At 44.5% G+C, this 24,800-nt stretch overlaps 1 protein-coding gene across 4 annotated transcripts in view; it reads left to right on the forward strand.

Annotated features, from left to right (window-relative positions):
* LOC109734386 (uncharacterized) overlaps positions 1-20,611 on the forward strand; it is a 36,557-nt gene extending 15,946 nt beyond the window's left edge. For 3 of the 4 annotated variants that reach the window (XM_020293590.4, XM_045229867.2, XM_045229866.2), the window contains 8 exons: positions 98-659; positions 1,596-1,661; positions 5,957-6,033; positions 6,636-6,917; positions 8,202-8,514; positions 8,597-8,746; positions 19,212-19,745; positions 20,215-20,611. In XM_020293590.4, coding sequence (XP_020149179.1) covers positions 98-659; positions 1,596-1,661; positions 5,957-6,033; positions 6,636-6,917; positions 8,202-8,514; positions 8,597-8,746; positions 19,212-19,745; positions 20,215-20,403 — 2,173 coding nt within the window. In that variant the 3' untranslated portion in view covers positions 20,404-20,611. The remainder of the gene's footprint in view (positions 1-97; positions 660-1,595; positions 1,662-5,956; positions 6,034-6,635; positions 6,918-8,201; positions 8,515-8,596; positions 8,747-19,211; positions 19,746-20,214) is intronic. The other variant, XM_020293594.4, reaches the window with a different exon arrangement.
* The last annotated feature ends 4,189 nt before the right edge of the window (positions 20,612-24,800 follow it).

Below are 24,800 nucleotides of genomic sequence, written 5' to 3' on the forward strand. Positions count from 1 at the left end.
ACTTGACAGGGTGGTGTAATATCGTAAATATACTTTACTTTATTTTATTTTAATTATTGTGAACCAATTCTTAATTGCTCCTCTTTTCATGCATTAGTTATGTTCATCGAAGAGGATGGCAATACTACTTCAAATCGTACTGTATTCCAGAGGATGTGGTGCCCCGTATTCTGTCACCTGCGTACTTTCATCACTACAATGCCCAAACACCCGAAGCATCTTTTGCAAATAGAGTGGATGTAAGATCAGAAGAAAATAAGAAAACAAGCACCGAAGGTGCCGTGGATAACAATAGGGAACAACTTGTTCTTGGTGTTGGCCCTGTTCAAAAGTCACTCTGGACACTTTCAAAGCTTGTTCCCGTTGAAGGAGTGCGGAAGAGTTTAAGTGTACTTCAAAAACAAGCAAATATTTTTGAAAAGGCATCCACACAGTTGGATAGTTATTTGCAATCAAAGGTTGATGAATCGGAAGAAGAGCCGTGGTCTCTTGAAATTCAGGAAAGTTCAGAAGGGATTGCTCTTACCCCTTTATCTGACAATCATGGAGGGACCACTGAAGAAAACAATAGGACTGAAAAAATTAATTCATCTAAAGTTGGATGTTCCAAGCGGTGGAGTAGAGTGCCTTCTTTGCCTTCATATATACCATTTGGTGAGGTCAGTATTATCCTTCTGATTTATTACTCCCGTGTCTGGCTCTTATTTGTAGCTACTATTGGCAGCATATCCAGTGTCCCTTTATGTCACATGGTATGGTTACCGCGACACTCTTTTATGCATATCACACCTGTACATGACAAATCTTTTGTTACACAGTAATCTTTACCAGCATGATTTTCTCAAACTGTTCTTAACCTATCAGGCCATTGCTAAACAGCTACAACTTGTTTAGAAGAATATTCCTACTTCTTGTGTATGTTAGCTCTGTCTCTAGTTCTAAACTTTGCCACAATACATATTCTCTGATTATTATTTGCTTTTCTTCCACATTTGAAATATTTGCATTTGTTATTTGTTATTATTTACCTCGCAAAACATGTGTAGTCTTAGACTTGCCCAATGCTTAAAATTGAATGAATGATGATGCCTGTTTTGATCGGAACATTCTTGTTTATTGACTAACCTGGTATATCAATTCATTGTAAGCTTGCATGCATGTGGTTCCATGAGCATTGAATAATTATGGAAGGATCTAGTACTGACATAACCTTATTTTCCTATTTACTGTGAAGTAGTACATAAAAAGTGAACAATAATATTCTTCTTTGCTTTGTTGAGAGGGACCCGCCCCTTTATATAGTAGACAAGACTTGAGTGACAATCCAGTAAGTCTATACCAACTCTTATATGAGCTCTAATCTGACTAGACTATTTCCTAATAAAGTTGCTTAATCTACTACGACTCTAATTAAGGGATAACACTCCATGTTTGATGGGCTGGCCAACATAACATCTCGTCGTATTTCGTAGCTCTTTGAGCTTCGCAAGTCGGATGGGGACAACGTGCCTTGCGGTTGCTCGTTCCTCCCTTGTCAGGTTATCATGAGCTTCCACTTCTATTAATGACAATGATTATTGTTTTATGTTTTCCAGCTTTACCTGTTGGGAGATTCATCAGTTACTACACTTTCAGATTCAGAATACTCGAAGATGACGTCGGTATGAACTTTTAGTTTCAGTCTCGTCACCTTCTGAAATAAAATGTACAGCTAATAAATATATGTTTTTTTTATCACAAGAAACATGTATAGTTTTTTAAGATAATGGAAGCTTTTATTACCCCTGGCCTCTGTATCATAGATGCATGCAATCACACTTATTAGAGAGTTTATTACATCATCAAGAAAAAATGATCTCGACTATTACCTCCATCCGCTTTTATTGGGCTGGAGAGCCACGATACCAAGTTCAGATTTACTAGGCCGTTGCCTCAATGTTCTTTTGCTTCGTTTAATTTTCTTATAGAATTAACTGGGAGACGTACGCTTCGCTTCGAATAACGAAAAGGCTGGCGCCTTCATTGGCCACACATGGGCTTTGCATGCGCACACGAAGCCTCATGAGCGGGCGAACGCAGCCGTTGGCGAAACTCCTGATTCTGCCGGCCGGGATTAATTAGCGCCAATTAGTGATGGGGTAATTAATAACGCCTAAATCCTTTCAATTTTGCTGGCTGGCTCTTTAAACCTAGACGCAGGGACTAAAAAGAAGAGACCAAAACATCCAGACCAATCACCACCAAAAGATTTAGACCACCAAGCAAGTCTACATCCAAATCAAGACATAAATTCCCTGGTAATCCATTCGAGCTACTTGGCGCCAAGCTCCATCAGCTCCTTGCACTACTCCTTTTGTAAGAATGCCCATGACCGCAACCAACTGGTACACGAGAATAGGACCTTCATACATAGTGAACTTTTGCTTGGAAGATCTATCACATAAGCATTATCGTTTATCTTTCTCTGAATAGAGTAGGGCCCATATACACTTCAACATCACCGACATGGAATGATTTCCGCCTCCTTTTGCACTCAGTGAGTGGTTTATATTTCTGATTTTGTGCTTCCAAAACACTGCAAAATTCTTCATAATTTAGTGTAGTTATCTGCAAAGGACAATGTTGATTTTGTGTTTCCCCTTGATGGTAGCATCACCAAGTCCACCACATGTGTTTGAACTTTAGTGTAAACAATAGGAAAAGGACTCCTTCCTGTGGACCTATGCTTAGAGTTGTTGTAGGAGAACTCCGCGAAAGATAAAGCCAAATCCCATTGGCCCTTTCTCCACAAATGCAACAATCAGATTACCCAAAATTTTCTTCATCACTCTGTTTGCCCATTTGTTTGTGGATTGACAGTGCTAGAAAATTTTAATTCAGTGTTGAATTGCTTCCAGAAAGTGAGGTAAATTGCAGTAAGAAACTTGCTATCATGGTCTGAGACAATGGACCTTGGAACTCCATGAAGTCTGACCACTTCACGAAAGAAAAGATTTGCCACATGATGAGCATCCGTTGTCTTGCGGCATGTAATGAAATGAGCCATTTTAGAGAATCTGTCAACGACCACAAACAGAACATCACTCCCTTGTCTGGTACTTGCCAAACCCAAGGCGAAGTCCATAGAAATATCCTCCCATGGAGCAACAGGAACATGCAAAGGCATGTATAACTTTGTGTTTAGGACTTGGCCTTTGCAGGTTTGACATATGGGGCACCATTGAACAAATTTTCCAGCATCTCTCTTTAGTTCTGTCAAATAATAACGAGCCTCTAGGTTAGCAATAGTCTTGTCACGTCCAACATGGCCACTAAGATCACTTGAATGGAGCTAACTTCTTGGGATGTACAAACGATCATTTTTGAAGAGATAGCCAACTTGCACCAGGTAGTCATCACCTAATGGCTGGCCACTGTTGTGCTGTACCCGAACATGGCCAAAGTTTTCATCGTCCTCATACAACTCCTTTATTTGGTCCATACCTGGAAGTTCAACCCTAATTCGTCCAAGGGGTATGGTATATGTAGTCTAGGGGGTAAATGGGGATACATGGGCTGAAACCCTAGTCTCTGCACTCGGGCAGGTACCGGATGTCTGGCCCTCAAAAGAAGTCAAGAGACATGCACGACAACTCAAAGCATCGTTTCTCGCTTGGTTGCTCCAGATTTATGCACAATGAGATAGTTAAACCTCTCCAAATATGCTGCCCATCTTGCAAGCATGTGATCGGCATGCTTTTGATTTCTAAAATGCTTTAAGGATTGATGGTCAGTGTAAACAATGAACTTTTTAGGCAGTAAATTGACTCCCCAAGGTTTTAAAGCTCTGAAACAACATACAGTTCTTGCTGACAAGTGCTCCATTTCAGCCATGATTGGCTTAACTTTTCACTGAAGAAAGCAATGGGCTTCCTTTCTTGAGATAAAACAGCTCAAATGCCTACTTCACTTGCATCACACTCCAACTGAAAAGTCTAGTTGAAATCAGGTAGCACCAAAACAGGAGCTTGTGAGAGTTTTTGCTTGATCTCTAGCTTCAGCTGCTTCTGTCCATTGAAACTTTCCTTTCTTCAAGCACTCGGTAATTGGTGCCTTGATATTGCTGAAATTCTTCACAAATCGCCTATAAAAGGTTGTAGGGCCATGAAAACTTATTACCTCAGAAATGGTCTTCAGAGTTGGGCCATTCTCAAATTGCCTCAACCTTAGAATTGTGAAGGAGTATTAGTATTAGATCTAGGAATCCTATTAGGCTATGTTTCCTTTCCTTGTACCCCAAGTCTTATGTAATATATATACGCCCCATGGGCTATGCAACAGAGATAAGTTGCATCCATAACATGGTATCATGACCTCGACTCAGGTCGGGCCTAGCCTAAAGGTCAAACGCCCCGATCCGGCGACTCCGCCCTCGATCCAGATCAGACCGGGCCTCCAGGTCAATGGCCCATCCATCCCGATCTGCTTCATTGCCGCCATTGTCCAACGTCCGCCAGCGTGGCCTGCGTGTTCCGCCAAAACATGAGCCATCCCCTGGCCAGCGTCTCCACCACCCCTGGTCAGCGCTCCCGTCACCTCCTGGATGGCGCGGCCCCAGCCACCTTCTGTTGCGTCGCACGGCTTACCCCGGTTGCTGCTGCTAGCACACGGTTCTGCCTGCTTGCCTTCTGCAGTCACGCACCTCTCTCTTCTGCTGCTGGTTGCCTGCCGTGTGCTTGTTCCTGCTCATCGTGGCCAAGTGCTGGCGCTGGCTGCTTAGCACTTGGGCTGCTCCTGGTTGATTCCTGCTGCTACAAGGTCAAAGACTATTACGTGTGGCTGCTGGATTTTGGTTTGGTTGTCTTGTTTCATCACCACACTCCATTGAAAAAAAAGAGTGAAAGAAAAAAGAGAGCAAAAAAAAGACAAAAAAAAAATGTTCTCGTTGAGTACGCATGTCCCTTGATGCCCGCTGCCTCTTGATGGTGTTTCTTACATTGACCCAATCTCACACATTCATCGTCTCTCGGTGCTTACTGCTCGTCCGCATGTGATGTTGTTCCCTTCGGCGTCTTTTGCAGGCTGTGCTGGTCACTCTCCAGCGATTTCTCATGATTTTCGTCGGTGGTGATGATTGCTCTACACCTACTTCTATAGGTCACACTTCAGCGACTCCTCTTGCGACCTCTGCACATGGTGATCATTGCTCTACGTCGTCTCTCGTGCTTTTCATGGACTACGCATCGTACACACGCCTTCCCTTGGCGCTTGGTGCTTGTCTGCATGTTACCTCGTCTCCTCCGTCTGCCTCTGCAGATGATACTTGTCATGCTACACCGCCTTATCTATCGGCTTCCACTCTTGCATCCATGATGGCTTGCACTTTCTCAGTGTGTGCTCCCTAGCTTCTAAATCTCTATATTTTTCGCTGCGTCCATCAAGTCCGTTGCTCTTCCGTTTTTCTCATGCCATGCAAGTCCACCATACCTTTGTCCGTCAGCCTATTTTTGGTCCTTGTCCTTTATATTGGATTTTTGTGGCCGCTTTTTGCATTGTTGATCTACAACCATTCTCTTGCCGCCGAGCTTCTTTTGCCGCCGGTTTTCTTGGGCTATGATTTTGTGCACAATGCTTCATTCTCTTGAGGTGCCATCTTCTTTTGACAACCCTTCTTCTTTTTGATACTTATCTTGTATCTTCTACTGATGTGGTGTCTTCCTCTGATGCACCATCTTCTTTGTTATCTCCTTTAGCTTGACTCAACAGGTTTTGATGACTTTTCATGCTACCACGACATTCTCAAGACGCCGATTTTGGATTATCATTTTTTTCCAGTGTTACACTTTTTCAAATGCAATGCTATTGCATACGCTTTGCATTTGAGGGTCTAACATGTATAGTTTGTCTTATCGTCTGACATATTGTCATATTGGATCTACTCATTTCTGTTGCTCTGTTATGGCAAAGGCATTTGCAGGTGCAGTCTGTTATAATGGAGTTAAGAGAGCGTCTTCAGTCACACTCGATGAAATCCTACAGAGCCCGCTTCCAAAAGTAAGATTTTTGATTGTGTTCAACAAGTACAAATTATCACCCAAAACTTTCATCACTCATTAGCCAACTCGAAGCCATACATGGTTTTTAGAAGAAAAAGGAAAAAGGAGGACAATTCTTTTTTGTGAAGGGATTAATATTTTGGAAGACAACAAAGGAAATGTGCATCATTTCATATCTTCTTTCTGCTGGAAGCCTTTGTTTCTCATAAAGGGCTGTATAAAGTATTCTTTATTCCACACAGTTTGTAGGCAAAATAATGATAAGTAGGTCTGCCAAGACTAGTGGCAAAATAATGATAATTAGGATTGATGGTCAGTGTAAACAATGAACGTTCCTTGTATCAACTAAGTCTGAAACTATGTTTAGCTTAGCACATGCGGTCAAAAACTCATTCATTGCATTAATTTAGTCGGATAAGATTTCAAAGCTGATATTATTATCTTCGCAACAATGGGTTCACCTTTTCAAATTTAGCTTTCCTTGGTTAGGATTTCTGGTGTAGCATGGGAAGCATTTGTTTATCTGCATTTTTAGTCAGAGTTATTGCTCTCAAAAGACCACTCAGCACTAAAAGTTGTCATCTGTATGACTTTATGCAGAATGTATCATGTGTGCATGTGTGCAAATGCCCCCCTATTTACGGGCATCGAGCAACTACAACAATTTTCGCATCTACAACAGCTACTTGGTCTGACAGCTACTGATTCTGTTGAACTTGGTCACATTGTGGAGCCTCCTGCCATTAGAACTGCGACTTCTATTCTTCCTCTTGGATGGACTGGCCTTCCTGGTGGCAAAAGTGCTGAACTGCTGAAAGTAGATATAATTGGACACGGTCTGCATATGTGCACGCTTTTCCAGGCTCAGATAAATGGAAGCTGGTATGTTTTGGCCTGGGCCAGATCTGTACAAGTTTATGAGCTCAGCAGAATCGATTTTACTTGATCAAGCATTGTAGACTTGCAGTTGGTTTTTTCCTATATGCTTTTTTCACATGTTCTTCTAGAACTGTGTTGCCTTGCATCTTATGATACACCATTTTTTAAGCTAAAAAGAATGTTAACGTCATAATACTCTGAATGCAAGTTATTGGAAACTAGCAATCAACTAACTCGGTATCGAATGGGGGCAAAACCAGCATGATTTGTATAAGAAAGAATGACAGGTAAGGAATCAGTCAAACATTAAAGTGATAATCACCAAATTATACCAGTTTGGTCCCTGAAGTTTAAAATGGGCATGCTAGTCCTTTGAGGCTTAACAACCGATGAAGGACATCCATCTGATGGCATGTCTCACAGCGTGTTCATGCCATGTCGGGCTCTCCTTAAGGTTGTTGATTCATTGCTTGATCTGCATCTTTTTTTGATGTTTTCTTGAGCTGTTTCGTGCTTGATCCTTAGTTGATACATGGAACATTCAAATTCCCTGATAAAAAATTAATGATGCGTTTCAAGAATGTCGCAACGTAGAGCCTAGAGAAAGGGGCAAATTGGCCTTTTCCTGTGTGACTATTGACAGGGGAGGGATCTGAGAGAGAAACGGTGCTGACAGAGCATTGACATGTCACCCCAGTGGTGTCTTTGACTTACAGACCAAAATGTCCGTTTTTAAACTTCAAGAGCAAAAATGAGGGACCAATCCAGTCATTAACCAAACATTAAATGCATCCTTATTGTTTTATATACCTTTTTAAGAAGTTGGAACATCACATGTAACATTTAGCACCCAAAAGTAACTGTAACTTTGTTAGTAGTTCACATAGCCAATATGTTGCTTCATCTCTTAGCTGAAAAACAACTATGGAGTATCAAATATCTTCAACATTTTAATTGGGTATGGTTTGCAGCATAAGAATGCCTCTTGGTAAAACTATACATGCTATCTGCAAATACATCTTCTATATGGATATATTCTAGAATAATATTCTTTGTTGTTGTGGATTCTGAACCCTATTCCTAATCATTAACTGCAAATCATATAATTATGGTTGCATAACAATGATGTTTTGTTGAAGAAACATTTTCTATGTCTGCATGCTGTACTTGATCAATAAGTTCCCCTGTGAAAAAAGTTTTGTTCTTTCAGATTGTGCTTTTAGGGCGTGCCAATTTCTTAGTAGTTTGCATGTATTCCCTTGTTTAATCAAAAGTATCCATATGCAGGTATTCAACGGCCATTGAAACCCTACCATCAACGACATCATATTCATTGGATCAGGAGGTGCAACCTACATTGCAAAAAATGCGGATTTTAGTTGGACGTCCACTAAAGCAGCCTCCAAATTACACTAGTGAGGACTTTATGGTTCCTGTGGTCACAGGTGCTATGAATCCAGATTATGGAGTTGAGCCCTTTGAAGATAAAGGTTGTTGCAAGGGTTTGAATGAAGTTATTATATATGGTACAAGTGATTTTGTAACAATATGTAAAGAGGTCTATGTTAGGACCCGGAGAGTGCGATTGCTTGGACTAGAGGTACTTCCATATCTTTGGGAGTGTGATTATTTTCTTATGTTCCATGGAAATACTAAACTTGGACGTATATTTATGCATGTAGGGTGCGGGTAAAACTTCCTTAATAAAAGCAATGTTAGGGCAACTTAAAGAAAGAAACAATGCAGTCCTTGAGTGCATACATGTAGACTTGCATGGCAAGGCAGTATCAAATGGATTGTGCTACTTAGATTCGGCAACAGTGAAGTTGCAGGTAATGTTGTTATTTTTTGCTCTTTGCTCACCAGTTTTAGAATGCAATTCTATACCTTTTCTTTTTTGCGGGGAGAATGCAATTCTATACAGTATTGTGAAAGCCATATATTTGATAATAACTACCTCTGGTTTTGTTTACTTGACATTCTTGATCTTTCACGGTGTCCAAAGTTAAATTGACTGTTGGTCCTGTTGTTTTGGAGATAAGTAGTTTGACTACTATAAGTTATGTTTAAACATATAGATTTAGTACTTGGATAATCATATGTGCAAACCTATCTCCCTTCTTAATCTTCTCTCCTACTTAAAAAGAAAATAATGTTCCCTGTTGCGCTCTTCCGTCGCCACCCCTATCCCCATGAGCGATTTTTATCGCACACCCATGCTTTATTTTGTCACAGTCAACTAACCCACCTGGTTTTATGGCAAATAAAACCCTTAAAACCTCCCGGTAAGGCAGGGGACTGCAAATCCTTTATCCCCAGTTCAAATCTGGAAAGATCATTTGGTGTAGTTGAAATAACAGAATTGGAACTTGTTTGGTCCTCCGGTATCACAGCAGACAACAACGTGTTCTCCACCCGTAAAATCTCGGATATTAGTTATTGATCTTAACTATTAGCTAGTTTGAAATTTGAAAGCCTGCCTGTATCGGATATGTTACCCTCGCCGCGCTTCAATCTATCACGTCCGCCACACCACTAGTCCGCTATGATCCTCGCCATCTACTGATTGCATCAATCTATCTTGATTATACGTGTTGGGTAAGCAATCACACCGCATGCCACATCATCCCGTGCCGTCGATTGCCTCGAAACTTCGTCCGGATCATGTATGTTCTTCCAAGACCCGTCCTTGTCACTTCCTTTGATTGATGCTGCCGCCGCCGTCTTCCAGCACACTATGGCTGTCGTGTAGGCTCTAGAAGTAGTCTTGCTTTTTGCAGACAGGTGATGCTTTTCTCTCGCCAGTCAAGTCAGTTTTGTTCTTCTTTTAATCTTATGGCAGGTCATTGAAGGGTCTCATTTTCCGCCACAAACTATCTGGCCATTCATTCTTCTTCTAATATCATGGAAGATTTGGGGTGCCCGGTGTTAGATAAACAGCAACTGGTATTCACTGAGGGCCATAGGCCAATACATATACATGTGTGGTAAAGTGCAGGGAACCCCTTATACAATGGGGATATACAGAAAGATGACTATACACATCTAACACCCCCCCTCAAACTCATGGTGGGTCAACAACACTGAGTTTGGAGAGAAAGAAGCCATGCTGTGCTCGAGTTTGTGCCTTCGTGACAAAATCCGCCAACTGTAACTCAGAAGGCACATAGTGAAGAGCGAGAGTCTGATCCTGCACAGCAGCACGCACAAAGTGGGCATCCACACCGATATGCTTGGTGAGCTCATGCTTCACCGGGTCACATGCAATACTGATAGCACCGGTACTGTCTGATAGTAAGGGAGTCGAGGTAGTAGCAGACACACCAAAATCCTCAAGTAACCATCGTAACCAGATCACCTCATCCGTCAACATAGCCATGGCTCGCAACTCAGCCTCTGTACTCGAGCGAGAAACTGCAGTCTGTTTCTTTGTCTTCCAGGCAATGAGAGAGCCACCAAGAAAGACACAGTAAGCAGACAACGAGCGTCGATCAGAGGGATGACTAGCCCAGGTAGCATCAGAGTAGGCCTAGAGCTCAAGAGAGCTGGAGCGGGGAAAGAAAAGGCGATGAGAGATCGTGCCATGAAGATATCGTAGAACACGGAGGAGATGACTATAGTGGACAGAGGTGGGGGATGAAACAAACTGACTCAGGATGTGGACAGGATAGGAGATGTCAGGACGCGTAACAGCAAGATAGACAAGGCTGCCAACGAGGTGACGATAGCGAGTGGGATTAGGAAGAGGGTCACCATCAGAAGCACAAAGCTGAACGTTGAGCTCCATAGGAGTTACAACTATGCGCTCATCACCGAGAGCAGCGCGAGCAAGAAGATCCTGAATATATTTTTCCTGGGAGATGTAGAAGCCATCAAAGGTCGAGGAGATCTCAATCCCAAGAAAATAGCGAGGTGGACCAAGATCAGTCATGAGGAACTGGTCGCGGAGGCGAGCCTTAACAAAGGCAATGTAGTCAGAGTCAGTCACCAGTGATGATCATATCATCAACATAGAGAAGGAGAAGAGCCTGACCACGAGGAGACGTGTGAACAAACAACGCGGGATCATGATCACTGGGCAAGAAACCAGCGGCTGTCACTACAGAGGAGAAGCACTCGAACCAAGCACGAGGGGCCTGTTTGAGACCATAGAGGGAGCGGCGAAGTCTACCGACCATACCATCAGGAGCATAGTACCCCGGTGGTGGCTGCATATACACCTCCTCACGCAACTCGCCATTGAGAAATGTGTTCTGGACATCAAGTTGAGAGATAGACCAATGACGAATAGAAGCCACAACAAGGAGTGCGGACAGTGGTCATGTGGGCCACATGAGCGAATGTCTCATCATAATCGCGTCCCTGCTCCTGCTGAAAACCACGGGCCACAAGACGAGCTTTGTAGCGCTCAAGAGAACCATCGGAGTGAGTCTTAATCTTGTAGACCCACTTGTAGGTGATGGGACGAAGACCGGAAGGGAGGGAAACCAGATCCCATGTGCCAGAGCGCTCAAGAGCAGCAAGCTCTTCGGCCATCGCAAGCTGCCATTCAGGCTGAGTCATGGTAGTCCGATAGGAAGTGGGCTTAGCAATAACGGAGAGACCGTACCGATCAGGAGAATAGCGATCAGGCGAGGGGCGAGGTCGATCACGGAGGTTATGAACCGGGGGAGGCGTGAAGGGAGGTGCACCAGAGGTGGAAGGCGCGTCAGGGGAAGCATCCTCAGTACGAGGGCGGCGAGTATAGTGGAGAGGAAACGGTGAGAGAGGGCGACGGACTGGAGATGATGGTGGAGAGGTGGAGAAGGAGGATGAGGAAGATGCTGTCGGTTGTGAATGAGAATGAATGAGAGGTGCTGGAGGAAGAGGTGACACAAGAGGCACATAGCAGGGTGTATCAGGAAGGAGAAGAAAGGAAATATCGTCCACAGAGAAGCTCGAGGAAGAAGGACGTGGGTAGTAAGAGCGAGACTCGTCAAAAGTCACATCACGCGAGATGCGCAAGCGACGACCAACATGATCCCAACAACGATAGCCCTTGTGCTCATCACTGTAGCCAAGGAAAACACACTCAACCGACTGAGCAGTCAGTTTGGTGCGTTCTCGGGGGGCAAGAAGGACATAGCACACACATCCAAACATACGAAGAGCTGAGTAGTCAGGAGAACGACCAGTGAGACACTTCATAGGAATACCACCCTGCAGGGCAGTCGATGGCTGAATGTTGATGAGATAGGTGGATGCAGAAACAACCTCAGCCCAAAAATGGGGTGGAAGGGAAGCAACAATCATCAGCGCACGAGACGTCTCAAGCAGATGACGATGCTTACGTTCTGCAACGCCATTCTAAGAATGAGCATCAGGACATGAGAACTGGGCAAGAGTACCCTGTTCCGCGAGAAAACCACGCAACAACTGGGAGATAAACTCGCCAGCGGAGTCAGCATGAAAGGTACGAATAGGCGTGGAAAACTGGGTGTGAACCATGGCAGCAAATCGTTTGTATATAGAGAGAACCTCGCTATGAGATTTCATGAAGTAAAGCCAAGTGTAGCGAGAGAAATCATCAATAAACAAAACATAGTAGCGATGACCACCTTTCGAATCAAAGGGAGCAGGACCCCAGACATCAGAATGAACTAAGTCAAATGGACGCTGAGATACCGACTCATTGGTAGGATAAGGTAACTGGGTCTGTTTGCCAAGTCTACAACCATTACAATGTAAAGGAACATCTCCAGATACAGACCCCAAGAGACCCTGACGCACTAATGATGGTAGGCGAGAGCCACAGATGTGACCAAGACAATGATGCCACTGCTGGAAAGATGCAGACGAGGAGGCAGTAAGAGCATGAGAGCTGGCAGAAGTGGTGGCAGCGGAAGGAACACAAAGCCAGTCAACCTCCCAAAGGCCCTCTGACTCACGGCGCCAGGGGCCAGCACCAACCAAAGCCTTGGTGCGACGATCCTGAATGGAGCAAGAGTCGGTATCAAGAATGACACGACAACCAGAATCAGTAAGTTGGGCAGCGGAAAAAAGATTCATGGCAAGGCGAGGAACATGTGAAGCACTAGGAACAGAAAAGGACGGAGTGGAAAGAATGCCACGACTAGCAACAGGAAGAGATGTGCCATCGGCAGTAAGAACATTAACAGGAGTATCAAGAGGTCGAAGAGAAGACAATGCTGACGAATCAGAAGACATGTGAAAGGAAGCTCCAGAATCCAAAACCCACGAAGATGTACCTGACGGTGTTGGTGTCGAGGTGATGGAGGGGTTGTTGCATTCACAGCAGCAGCGGAACCGGTCGACGAAGAGCCTGAGGAAGCCAAGAGACGCTTGAGCCTCACAATGTCCTGGTCAGTGAGTCGAGGAAGATCCAGGAGTCTCACTGGAAGAGGAGCGCCTCTGGTCTCGCTTCTTCTCACGGCAATCAGACTCTGGGTGACCTGGCCGAGAGCAGTAGCCATAGAAGGTGTCACGGCGCGACCGGCCCCTCTCAGCATAAGGAGGGCGACCCCCCCTGAAGGTGTAGGTAGGAGCGGTGGAGCTGTGAGCCGAGCAGACGACACAGGAGCCCGAGCAGCCAACACAAACGGAACCACCAGCAACCCCGCAGACCGAAGGCGGGTCTCCTCAGCACGAAGCTCGGCAAGCACCTCCGAGATACTAACACGACCACGAGCAAGCAAGTGAGCACGTCGGGGCTCAAACTCAGAGCGGAGACGAGATAAGAACTCATGAACCCTCTGAAACTCCAAGTCAGACCGCGTAGTCTGACAGCAACGGCAAGCTTCACAAACAACTGTTCGGAGAGAGTAAAGTTGATGCCAGGTGGCAGAGCACTGTGAATAGAACTCATCAACAGAAGAGTCACCCTACTGAAGAGCATGCTCCTGACGCACCACAGATAGGTATAGAGCATCGCCAGAGGGTTGATAGCGCTGACAAAGATAAGACCACATTGCTGCAAGAGTGCCAAGGCCCATGAACTCCAAAGCAAATTGAGGGAGGACACTCGTAGTGAGAACAACAGTAGCTCGAGCATCATCATTGCACCACTGAGTGTAAGCAGACAGATCATCCCGGTAGACGGAAAGAGCATCAGAATAGGTGGATACCTGTTGATCATAAGCATCAACTGCAGCATCATCAAGAGCCTTTGCTGCATCCCGATCAGCCTGAGAAGCATCAGCAGCAAGCACCGGCGGAACCGGCGGGGTAGGAGCCACCGAAGCAACAGGGCAGGGCGGACAGGGTACCTCGCCAGAGAGGACGCCCCACAGCAGAAGGCTGCGCATGTGGATACGCATGGAACCCGCAAATTCAGCATAGTTGGTGCCATCGAAGATCACCGAGCACCGAGGGACAGCGACATAGCCCGAAGAAGACATGAGAAAGTCTCCTGTCTGCTAATCTTTTTTTTTTTTGGTCAACGGACCCTCAACTCAATCTGGATCGAGGGGATCGCTCGAACCAGGAAGTGAGTGAGGCCACAGAGAGCAACCGTGGCCAGGGAGCCAGGAGGCAGAGGCAACCTGCCGGAGTCAGAGGATGACCGGGCGGCGGAATAGAGAGGGGACGAGGTGGTGGAGGCGCTGGGGGGGGGGGGGGCCTCAGCACGGCCGGCCTCGGGCTGACGGGAGAAGCAGAGGAGGCCTGACAAGGTGACGAGGTGGCTGACGAGGCCTAGCACGGCCGGGCCTCGAGCTGCAGCCGAGCCTGCTCGAGAGGAGACGGAACAGCAGGACGACGGTCCTGACGAGGACGAGGCGAAGCAGACGATGGCCGGAGACTAGGGACAGAGCCTAGCAGCGGCGGCGACGAGGATGGAGCACGCACGGAGTTGCATCGTGCGGGGGAGAGGCTAACCTAGCATCTGGTACCATGTTAGATAAACAGCAACTAGTATTCACCGAGGGCCATAGGCCAATACATATACATGTGTGGTAAAGTGCAGGGAACCCCTTATACAATGGGGATATACAGAAAGAGGACTATACACATCCAACACCCGGAACGCTAAAGCTTTTCATCATGTGGACACTCATTCCTCCACCTCACTCAGACTTATGATTAATGATCTTTACCTTTGGTCTCATAGAATTTGTAAGGCTAATGACAGGGAGGACGCTTCCTTGTGGCGTTCCTTTCTCTTCTCACATGCTTGCGTGTGTATGTAGTTCCGAACTTTGTAATCAGCTTCAGCTGTTTTACTACTTGAGCAGTATATTCAGGTGGGGACCCCCCCTCCCCGCGCTGATTTCTCAAAAAAAAGACCGGCTTCGTTTTGGTATGCCCCCCCTCCCCGCTGATTCCTCAAAAAAAAGATCGGCTTCGTTTTGCTATTGGTATTGGCCGAAATCAATTTTTACCATGCTGCTAGGCAACGGGTCGGAGTGTAAAAACGGCCTAGTAACCAACACACCTCACTTGGGGTTCTTTCAATTGAAAGAAAACCTTCTATTTGACCCGTCGTGCATAAAAACCTATTTTTTACTTATTGAACCGGGCGACCGGATGTTCAGACAATGAACCCTAAGTGTGACATCCCTTCGCAAAGGATAAACTTACATTGGGGTTGTTGTTGATGTATTCATGTAGTCGGACTTGTAGTGTTTGTGCAAAGTTGACGGAGACTTTGTAGTATCCATCATGGAGTTGGGGACAAACTTTTCCAAGGTTGATGAAGACTTGTGGTAACCATCAAGGAGTTGGGGATTTTTTTTCTTGATATGCATTTTCAATTCATACATCATTATAAACACAAGGGACAACAAGATCACAAGGGATGTTGGCTTTGGATGCATTGGGTTACCTTGTCCCATTGGCTGGTAACAAGGGTTTTGACTCCTTGAAGTAGTGCTTATGATGTGAATGGGGCAGCACTAACTTGTTTCCATGAAAAGATTGGTCTTCAATATCATTGGCGGAGTCACCCTAAAGAACACTTATAGTTCTTATCAGGGACCCACTTTACGAGTCAATGAGTCGCCGAGTCGTTCTGAGGTTGAGACTATAGACTAAGCATGACTAATCGACACTAGTTGACACTGAAGTTGCGACTCATAGACTGGTTGATACTAAAGTGTAGTCGGCCCTGGAGTTGAGACTCTAGACTAGTCTTGACTACTCCTTAGACTCATAATCCATGGACCCACATCATCTTGATGGCGATCTTTGGTAGGACCACTTAGAAACCCATTTAGGCTTCTCTTTGGTAGGACCACCTCATCTTGACTTGTTGTCACCTTCTCCTTCCGCTTGAAGCTTTGTGGATCATGATTGTAAAGCCCTAGGAGCGGCACTTTCCAGATCTAGAACCTTCACTAGCATCCGCATAGTATCGACCCAGGACGCCCACGAAACACAACGTGCATGTTACAACATACACACCATGTGGGTTGAACGGTAGGTATCACAACACATTTGCATAACAGACCCACAACAACATATATGCACAACAACTCCTAAGATTCAAATTTAACAAACGAACACAATACAAAGGTCTCATGACCAAGATACATCTCACGATGGAAGCAGCGGAATATACTTTAGGCAGGTAAAGCATAGCAAATGCCTTAAGAAGGCTTAAAGAAAAGCAAATGGCCTCCATATCCCTGCCTAGGCCACTGTCTGGGGGATAACCATAGCTAACGTCGTCCTACACCAAGAGATTTACCTGCTCCCAAATGCTACTATCTAATTTGCAACATCTGGGTCAAAAGAGTAAATAAAGCAAGGTGAGTACTCAACTGTGCTCGCAAGACTTACATCAGATGTATCTACACATGCAACACTCATGGGAAAAGGGGTATATGGTTTCAAGCGGCAACAGACATTAGCATCCTATGGAGACACGCTATAACTTTCGTTTATCAAAGATGAGGTAAGAGAGCGTATACAAGGGAAAGGAGCGTTAGATCAACTACTCTGCTCACCTATCTAACCGCAAACATAACACTGCCTTGCAATATTACAAGCAGGCATAGTCATGTTGAGAATGGAAGTAAAGGCAAGATAAGGGTGATAATTATCAGGCCATGCAATGGATAGGTAAAGAAGGCTCACTACATCATCGTTATTTATACTAATGCAAAAACAAGGGAGAAACCAATAGAATGTGTTGGGAATGGACAAGGAGGTTTTGCTTCCTTGGAAGCCATGCTTGGTACATTCTCAGACCTTGCATCGTTCCTCACAACATCTTCGGATCCTAACCGAGAAGAAGCAGAAACTCTAGGAAAGCGCAAAGGATACATTTTACTAGCACGCGGAAGATCGAGCATGCTCATGATATGCAATGCATGACATGGCAAGTGTTGATGCTTGAAAGATCCAATTCAATTATTAAACAAGTGAAGTGAAGTATGATTTGTAACTAAGATGCAATTGAACTAAACTCCACATTTAACTTAGGTGTTAACTTGTATCAGCTAAACAATTTTAAATGTGGTTAGCATGGCATATGATTGTGTTTCTGTTAAACTAAGGCTAGACTAGTCAAATTAAATGGAGTAGAACCACAAATATAGCACTTCCTAACAAACTCCATATTAAAAGAAAGGCTTTAATTATGGTTGAACCCTAAACGTAATTTTGGAAATGATTAACATGCCTCATAATTCTATATTAAAAATCTACACTTTTTTCTGGTCAAGTTGGATATATTCTACCTAATTTTGTAAGCTAGGGATAATTAGTTTGGAATTTATGAATATAAAAAATTCATTAATGTTATTTAAATGAATACATGAATTTAAAATGCTCAAACATGGATGCAGATGGCATATCTGAATTCTAGACAGTTATTTATCAAAATAGACATATTATTTGCCTTATTCTGATTTAAAGAGAATTAAATATGAATTATAGAGAAGTTTATATAAGTTTCTGGAATTTATAATTCAAATCTATTTGAATTATAATTCCCAGAACAATTTACAGACCCAGAGACTAGCCGCAGAGACTGCCAGGTGGGGCCAAGGGTGTTATACTGTGCGGTGACGCGGTAGGGGGGCCACATGATTTTGTCACGCAAGTGTGGGCTAGCCCATGAGGCTGACTGGTGGAATAGGGGCCCACGTGCCAGGGCTACGGGTTTGATGATTTTTATCACCGAAGGGGTGCCGGCTAGAGTCACTAACGGGTGGGACCCATCCATGCCACGTAGGCAAGTCAGATGTGGCCCTAGGGCCCATGTGTCAGTGACTGCAAATAAATCAAAAGGGGGGGGGGGGGCAAACACCTCGGCTAGGATTCGAACCAGCGAGTCTCGCTTGACGCGGTTAGGTTCTTCTGTAAGGAGGGACTCGAATCCATTTTATCTAATCGGCTTGGGCGGGACTTCACCGAAGCGAGGCGAGCTAGCCCGCGGCTAACTCAAGTGACCATAGGAGCAACGGTAAGGGCCTAGGTGATCTACGTGCTAGGTGGCATCGAATGGTGCAAACTACGCTACCAATCGTCGATGGATCGACGCCGCGGGAGGCTGCTTGAGTGCTCGTGTGTGCATGGTGATAGAGCTCGAGTTCGAGCTTCGATTTGATGCCAGGAGGAAGCTATGTGTGCGTGCGGTATTCTCATCTTATGCTTCCAACTAGCAAAGTTAGAGTCATCAATGATAATTTCCCTCGCTAGATGCCATACTCTCCTTAGGCGGTAAAGCCAAAGCAATGAGTCAGCTTACCAAGGATTCATTAATGGAGAACTTTGATATGACTTGTAGGGCTGTTTAGTATAGTCTAGAGGGGGGAGGGGGGGGGGGGGGGGTGAATAAGACTAGAAGCAATGTGTGTATTGCCTAGCCCTTTCCATAAGTTCGGACTTTTGGTTGCGTTGGCTAGTGCATGAAGCTTAACACATCGCTAATTGTTTTGAAGTCAGAACTATTTTGCTTTACGTGTAATACTTGGTTCTGAAACAGTGAAACATGCAACTGGTTGGGATTATTATCATAAAAAGAAATTTTGGTTGTACTGTGCAAGGGAAAAGTACATTATTCCATCCTGTGTAAAACAATTGTTCCATCTTGTACTAATTTCCACCATTTGACAGTCAAATAGTCGTTCCATCTCGTAGAAATTTCTGTCTTGGTGGCCTCTGGTTTATGTTTTTGTAAGAGCAATCACCAAATCAACTTTCATGTAATTAACTCTAGCTCTTATCCAATGAGTTCTATCATGATTGATATATGGAGCGTTGTAGTAGGTATGATAGTGGTTTCATGTCTTCTACGCCATGATTACCCCAGAGTGTACATAATTAAACCATTACGAACTTTTGTTCTAACAGGACCTACCTTTAGAAGTTAGGCGCTTCAAAGAAGAACTGCAGTTAGGAATGCATGATCTCAGCAGGAAGACTGACCTAATTATTGTTGTGCATAACCTAGCACATCATATTCCGCAGTATTACCAGTCCAACTCTTCTGAACCTCAGCCAGCTCTTTCACTTCTTTTGGATGAAGCCAAGGTTCTTTGTGTTCCCTGGATTCTTGCAATAACCAACAAATTTGCTGTCAGCGCGCATGAACAGAACACATTAATCAGTTCAGCTATGGAAGCATATAAAGCTTCTCCTGACAACACCAAGGTTGTCAACTCTTCTCCATTTCTAATGCCAAGTGCTAAAAATAGTCTGCATCCCATCAGTTCTACCAGTGGCGATTTGGAGGAGGATTCTTTCGGCAGAGCCGCTTTTCACCCAGTAAACTTTGCGTTGTCACCATTTCATAGGAAGGACATTGTTATGCATGTGGAGGGTGTTGCTGCCCTTCAACAGCATCTACATCAAGTGATTGTGAGTAATGAAGAACCAGCTTTTGAGGTACGTCTCTTTTGTTGCATGTTTATGTTTAGGCGAAATGGGGAAACAAACATAATTCCACATCATAAGGCAGAAATTATCAGGCTTGATAGTGAGGTGAGTGCAATACTATACTCCCTCCAATCCGTATTACTTGTCTTAGATTTGTCTAGATACATCCTATCTAAATAAATCTAAGACAAGTATGGATCGGAGGGAGTACCAAATGCATCTGATGATTCTTATCTGTCTCGAGGGTTGAGCTTTTTAAATTTATCTGGCAGCAAATAAGTTCTTCCTTTAAAATCCAATAGCACATTGGCCTGATTTAACCACATGAAAAATTTCCACTATGCCATAGGATGAAAATCCAATACGAGGATAGCTCTCGACGATGTGTTTGTATGCAACAAGAATCATCACCTCATTTTGGAGTGCATTATGTATATTTCTTACTGGCTGTAACTCTGAACACCTCATGCTTGAACAGGAGCTTGCTCGTGAGAAATTGTCCCTGGAGCTTGCAAGAGAGAAGGCGGTGTCTCGTCAAGCTAAGCAGAACACACGAAAAAGAGATGGATCTGTCACAGCTGCTGCAGTAGGTGCATCACTTGGTGCAGGCCTGGGGATTGTAATGGCTGTAATAATGGGAGCTGCATCAGCCCTGCGGAAGCCGTGATGCATTTAATTCGGTTGTTTTATTAACGTATAGTTGTATTTCATGCACTTGTTATTGAAGAATGCCTAGTAGACGGCACTAGTGTAAGAGCATCTACAACCAGGATTGCCTAATTTTGATCCCCAAACATCCGCGGACGTACCCGGTCACTCGTTTGGGCCTCCATTTATGTATACATGCAACCATGTCTGTTACATCCTTTTCCAAATTATCTGCTTAAATGCATGTGATCGGTGGAGATGGAGAGGGAAAGATAAAAGAAAAAAAAAAGAGAAAGTGGTTCAGGGTGGGTCGCATCCTACGTGAAGGGCTGCCCAGGTATGCCCGAACATCCCCATATTTGGTGTGGATATGAGAATTTGTGGACAACCTGGTCATATGAAAGGGAGGGAGTCGTGCGAGAGACCCCAGCTAGGTCATGGCCCATCTGGAGTTCTGGATTGAGCGAGACGACTTGACCCAACCAATCCAGTCCCGCTTTTCCTTTTCCCCAATCACGAACTACCGCAGAAACAATACGTCGGGCGACGTGGCATGCGCGAGCGTCCGCACCTTGCGCGACTGTTAATGTGTTGTATGGGGATTTGTGGACAACCTAGTCATATAGGGATAAAATGGGGGTTTGGTTGGGTGGCTTTTTTTCCTCTCTCTTGTCCGGACAGTGATAGGATGGCGATTGGGCTCTTTGATAGGACATTTGAGGAGTCCGGTTGTAGATGCTCTAAACAAGGGAGATAATCACTCCATTCCAAAATAATTGAAGTTTTAGATTTGTCCTATCGGCATCTCCAACACTAGCCCTCAAAATGGACACTATTTGTCCATACACTGGATATGACCATCTAACCCCGTCCTTTAAATGTTTGCTTTGTTAATTTTTCGTTCCGCAACACTCAAAATGATACTCCTTTTGTTTCAAAATAAATGTCGTGGTTCTAGCATATCAAATCTTTGATGAGTGAAAATATCCAAATATGATAATAGCTCTAATATAAATATGGGAAAACTTTGTTTTTGTCACTCTAGCTTTTGCCCATTTTGCTTATGCCTCTCTAGAATTAGACATATCACTTTTGCCACTCTTAGCTTCTGACAATACATTACAAATGCCATTTCGTGGCAAAAGCAATAATTTTTCATTTCACTTTTGCCACTTCACATTTTGACAATGTATCATAATTGCCACTCTAAAATTATTGTTTTTGCCATGGAATGGCAATTATGATGTATTGTCAAAAACTAAGAGTGGCAAAAGTGAAATGTCAAATTCTAGAGTGGCAAAAGTAAAGTGGTCAAAAGCTAGAGTGGCAAAAACAAAGTTTTCCCAAATCTATAAAATATTATAGCCCAACTAAGTTTTAAAATAAAATAGTTGAAACATGAATTCAACTCGTATATATGTTCTAGTTGTCCCCTTTAATCGACCACAAATGCTTAATCAAATCTTCATTGAACTGCCCATGTTCTTAAATTCCAGACATTCGACATCATCTTCATCTTCAACCTTCATGATCATGTTGTGCATGATCACACAACATGCCATCACTTGTTGGTTCTTCGGATCCCATAATTTAGTAGGTCCACGAACAACTGCAAAACAGGTTTGGAGCACTTCAAATGTTCTCTCCACATCCTTTCTAGTTTCTTTTGGGCAAAGTGAGCTCTTTTTTTGATCAACTGGATTAGAAATGGTCTTTACGAAGGTCACTCATGGAGGATAGATATATATTGCACTCATGTGAATTGACAGTATAGTTGCACGAAGGAGCTTGTCCTTTAGTCAACCTAACAACCAATGGAGATTGCTGCAACACATTGATGTCATTGTGAGACCCGAGCATGCTAAAGAAAGCATGTCAAATCCAGAGGTTCTATGATGCAATTGTTTCAAGCATGATGGTGGGCTTCTTAACATGGCCCTGATACCCTGTAGAGCTTTTGGGCTATTTTTCTATCTCTAGTGCATGCAATCAAGAGATCCAAGCATCCATGGCCATCCTCATGCTTAGAGTGCCATGAGCCTTCAATGTCCGCGATAGTTGGCTCTCTCAAGTATTGAGGTCCAAACATCTCGACCACCCCAACAGCAAACCTAATCATGGCGTCTCATATCCTCTCAGACATTCGAAGGTACTCGTTGATACGTCTCCGACGTATCTATAATTTTTGATTGTTTCATGCTATTATATTATCAATTTTAGATGCTTTACATGCAATTTTATATCATTTTTGGAACTAAACTATTAACCTAGTGCCTAGTGCCAGTTGTTGTTTTCTGCATTGTTTTTGGTTTTTTAGCAAATCAATACCAAACATGTTGGGGATATAATTATTAGTATGACCCGCCAGGAGGCGCCGGGTTATACTTAAAACGATTCATGAAGCCCAAGACCACTCCTGGAGATGACGGGTTAGTTAAGGGCCCGAGGCCCAAAGGGGTGACTTAAGGCCCGTAGAGATAAACCGCCATATATGTGTAACTTGTATTATAAGGCAGGAATAGAGAGAGAGACCGAGCCGGACACTGTTTATGAGCCGGCCGGGACTCTATGAGCCGCTGGGCGTCAACCTCTGTATATAAAGGGACGACCCAGCGGCGGTTCAGGGCAAGTAACCACAAATCGAGAGCTAGGTCAAGCGGATTCGCTCCCTAGTTATCGAGACATAAGCAATCCCACTCAAAACTGGATCGTAGGCTTTTACCTTCACCGTAAGGGGCCGAACAAGTATAAACCTCGTGTCCTTTGTCCCGATTAACCCCTTCTTGCTTCCTAGTTGCGATGGCTCCACGACTAAGTCCTTTCACTAGGACATCTGCCGTGACAACTCCACGACAGTTGGCGCCCACCGCGGGGCTCGCGCATGGTGGATTTGAGTTCTTGAAGGGCGGCTTTGAAGGGCTCAAGGGATACGCTGTGGGCCGGATGACCAAGAGTCGTCGCGGCAAGCTCTACATCGACGACGCAGGCTGGGGCCCCGACGCCGGCTCAATTGAGTACGGGTACCGGGTCCCCTTCGGCGGAATTCACGTCTTCATTGGCCGAATCGGCGAGCCAGGCCCTGAGCCGGACATCTACACCGACATCGTCGAGACGGCTCAGCGTGCGAGACCCGCCCAGGCTCCGCCCGCCATGAAGCGTGCCTTCGTGGGATGCATCCATGGAGGAGAACTTCCTGAAGGATCCGTGTTTGGCGATGAGACGACCATCTATTCTGACGGTGAGTCGTCCATGGGTGAGACGGATTCGTGTATCAACTACAAGACGACGGGCTTAGGGGCTGTTCCGATGGCAGCAGTATTCCAGACCCCTTTGAGCCGCCGAGTAGAGTAGGGATCTTTATGGCTGGCACTCAACCCGGTCAAAACTCTACAGTGCGGCAGCAATAACCTCCGGGTCAGCGGTAGCCGGGACAGGAGGCCCTGTGCGCCCGCCGGCTCAGGTGCTGATAGATCTCACGGATAGGATGACAACCTTGTTAACCGCCACGGTTAATCCGGCCGATCAGGCGGAACATGATGCAGAAGTGGTGCGGTTACGTGACGAGATAGCACAAGCCAAGGAAAACTTAGCCGCTGAGGACACCAGATTGGCCGCGGAGCGGGCGACTTTGGATGCTCGAGCTCAGCAGCTTCAATCGGAAGCGTTCCAGCTTACGATGGATTTAAATGCATCAAATGGAGTCATGAGGAGAAGACATCAGAAGTCTCAATCCCGTCTGCCTACGTGTAGCGACCAGACCTCAAACAGTCTGTGCTTCTGTGCACCAGTGTCATCCCTGGATCAGTAATGCTGACACGCACAGTACAAATGGAGGATTTATAACAGAGTAGCAATCACACACTTATTACATCGAGTATCTCAAGAGAGAAATAAGTATGACAAATATGGCTTAAGCCCATCTAATACGATAACAGCGGAAGATTTGGAAGATAAGTGAGTCCATCAACTTCAACGGCATCACTGAGTATAAGACCACGACCTAAGGCACCTTACACGTCGTCTAAAAGTCTGCAACATGAAACGTTGCAGCCCGAAAACGGGTCAGCACATGGAATATGCTGGCAATGTAACACATAGAGAGTAATGAACATAATAATGCTATACTACATGCATATATGGCTGGTAGAAGGCTCTATGGTTACAGTTTTGCGAAAAGCCAATTTTTCCCTACTGCAAAGGAATAAATTTTATTTAACTATCATGGTGGTTGTTAAACATTGAGAATGGTTGACAGCATTCTCAATCCCAATTAAGTATCATCATTAACCCAACAAAATTAATTAAAGTAACATGATGAGATTCACATGATAATCCAGATACTAGATACTCAAGATGTCCATAACCGGGGACACGGCTAACCATGATTAGTTTATACACTCTGCAGAGGTTTGCGCA

This window comes from Aegilops tauschii, chromosome 6 (assembly GCF_002575655.3).
Source record: "Aegilops tauschii subsp. strangulata cultivar AL8/78 chromosome 6, Aet v6.0, whole genome shotgun sequence".
NCBI classification, from domain to species: domain Eukaryota; kingdom Viridiplantae; phylum Streptophyta; class Magnoliopsida; order Poales; family Poaceae; genus Aegilops; species Aegilops tauschii.